This window comes from Capsicum annuum, unplaced genomic scaffold (assembly GCF_002878395.1).
Source record: "Capsicum annuum cultivar UCD-10X-F1 unplaced genomic scaffold, UCD10Xv1.1 ctg83095, whole genome shotgun sequence".
Lineage (NCBI taxonomy): Eukaryota > Viridiplantae > Streptophyta > Magnoliopsida > Solanales > Solanaceae > Capsicum > Capsicum annuum.
This window is the reverse complement of record NW_025893936.1, coordinates 62,847-64,836: the sequence shown is the minus strand read 5'-3', so window position 1 is coordinate 64,836 and position 1,990 is coordinate 62,847. Positions and strand designations below refer to the sequence as shown.

General features: G+C 42.9%; 1 protein-coding gene across 1 annotated transcript; it reads right to left on the bottom strand.

Moving 5' to 3' along the window:
• Nucleotides 1–1,102: 1,102 nt before the first annotated feature.
• LOC124895588 (methyl jasmonate esterase 1-like) lies at nucleotides 1,103–1,608 on the bottom strand. Its single transcript, XM_047406021.1, has 3 exons — nucleotides 1,516–1,608; nucleotides 1,320–1,451; nucleotides 1,103–1,210 (listed from the first exon to the last, which is right to left on the bottom strand). The coding sequence occupies exons 1-3, from the start codon at nucleotides 1,606–1,608 to the stop codon at nucleotides 1,103–1,105; spliced, it is 333 nt and encodes a 110-aa protein (XP_047261977.1).
• Nucleotides 1,609–1,990: the final 382 nt, after the last annotated feature.

The following is a 1,990-nucleotide window of genomic DNA, read 5'->3' as shown; positions in this document are numbered from 1 at the left end:
ATTGGTGGTTAATGTGATGGGTGGTCTCCTTATAAGACTTGGACAATCCTCCTCCTCTTGAGCTAGCTTTTGGGGTGTGAGTTAGTCCCAAGACCAATTTTAACATGGTATCAGAGTCAGGCCCATTCCAAATATTTGTTCACCGATGTTGGGCCCCCATATATATTGTCCACGCTCCAGTTAGCCTCTGTGTGTTGTCCATGCTACAGTTAGCCTGGGCGTGCGGGCGAGTGTTAAGTATGCCACATCGGAAGAGGAAAGGGTCCTTGGTCTCCTTATATGGCTTGGGCAATCCTCCTCCTCATGAGCTAGCTTTTGGGGTGTGAGTTAGGTCCAAGACCAATTTTAACATGGTATCAAAGCCAGACCCACTCACCCAATGTTGGGCCTCCAGAAAGTCAGACATTGGTGGTTAATGAGATGGGAGGTCTCTTTATAAGGCTTGGGCAATCCTCCTCCTCATGAGCTAGCTTTTGGGGTGTGAGTTAGGTCCAAGACCAATTTTAATATGGTATCAAAGCAAGACCCACTCACCCAATGTTGGGCCTCCAGAAAGTCAGACATTGGTGGTTAATGAGATGGGTGGTCTCCTTATAAGGCTTGGGCAATCCTCCTCCCCTTGAGCTAACTTTTGGGGTATGAGTTAGGCTCAAGACAAATCTTATAAAGAGACCACTCATCTCATTAACCACCAATATGGGACTTTCTTTTTAATCTTTTTAACACCCCACCCACGCCCAGACCTCAACTGAGGACCAGACCTCAACTGGGCGTGAAAAATCTCCCCGACATCTCAATTCGGGGGCCCAACATTGGGTGAGAATGGGCCTCGCTTTGATACCATGTTAAAATTGGTCTTGGGCCTAACTCACACCCCAAGAGCTAGCTTTTGGGGTGTGAGTTAGGCCCAAGACCAATTTTAACATGATATTAGAGCCTAACCCATCTCACCCAATGTTAGGCCTCCGAATTGATATTCGGGAGAGATTTTTCCACGCCCAGTTGAGGTCTGGGCGTGAGGGGGGATGTTAGAAGAAAGTCCTACATTGGTGGTTAATGAGATGGGTGGTCTCCTTATAAGGTTTGGGCAATTCTCCTCCTCTTAAACTAGCTTTTGGGGTGTGAGACCAATTTTAACAAGCTTCTTAGAAATCCCTTCCGCAGGATACAAATATAGTGGCCTTACCAATTTAGTAGCCATTGTCAAATCCTAACACCAAAAAAGAAATTAAAGTGATGCTGCGATTAAGTACTTGATCAATAGATTTGTAATTTTGATAAACTATTAAAATCTGTTATTTCATTTATGATTTGCTTACCTCAGTTGGGCTCAGCTGGTAAAGATTAGTTGCTAAAAACTTGGGACCTAGGATGAGGGTAGTTGGAGGATTCTCAGGTCCATTGTCATATATAACGCGATTATCAAGTTCAGGTACTACTGCATTACATGTCTATAACGAAGTATATTTAGTTTCAAACATGTAAGACAACAAATCAATTATGAAAAATTGGTACCTCAGTGTAGATGGTGTTTGCACTGAAAGTTGGACCAGGCATTAAAGCAGCGAGAAATACAGCAACTGGAATCTTTTCTGGGAAGGTTTCCATGGCTTTAGATGCCAAGTCCACCAATGCTATGGCCGACAAGAACTATTTTTTCATCAGCAGGAAGTGAAGCCGTGAACTCCATTCACGGATTCAAGTAATCAGAAGAACGTGTGACTTGGAGGGTCTGTTTTGCGTTGGTTCCTGAAGCACCCATATCAAGAGCTGTAACGTTATACCCCGAAGATTTCATCAATTCTACAATCTTATACCAGCACCAGGCTCCATGGCCTCCCGTATGAATTAACACAAATTGTTTCTTAGCTTTAGGGCCTGACAAGATTGTAAGGATTTAGCATGATTCTATAACTTAAGCAATCTAATATAAATAGTCCTATCAATTATTTAGGAACGAAGAACTTAATGATTTTTATATAAACTTTCT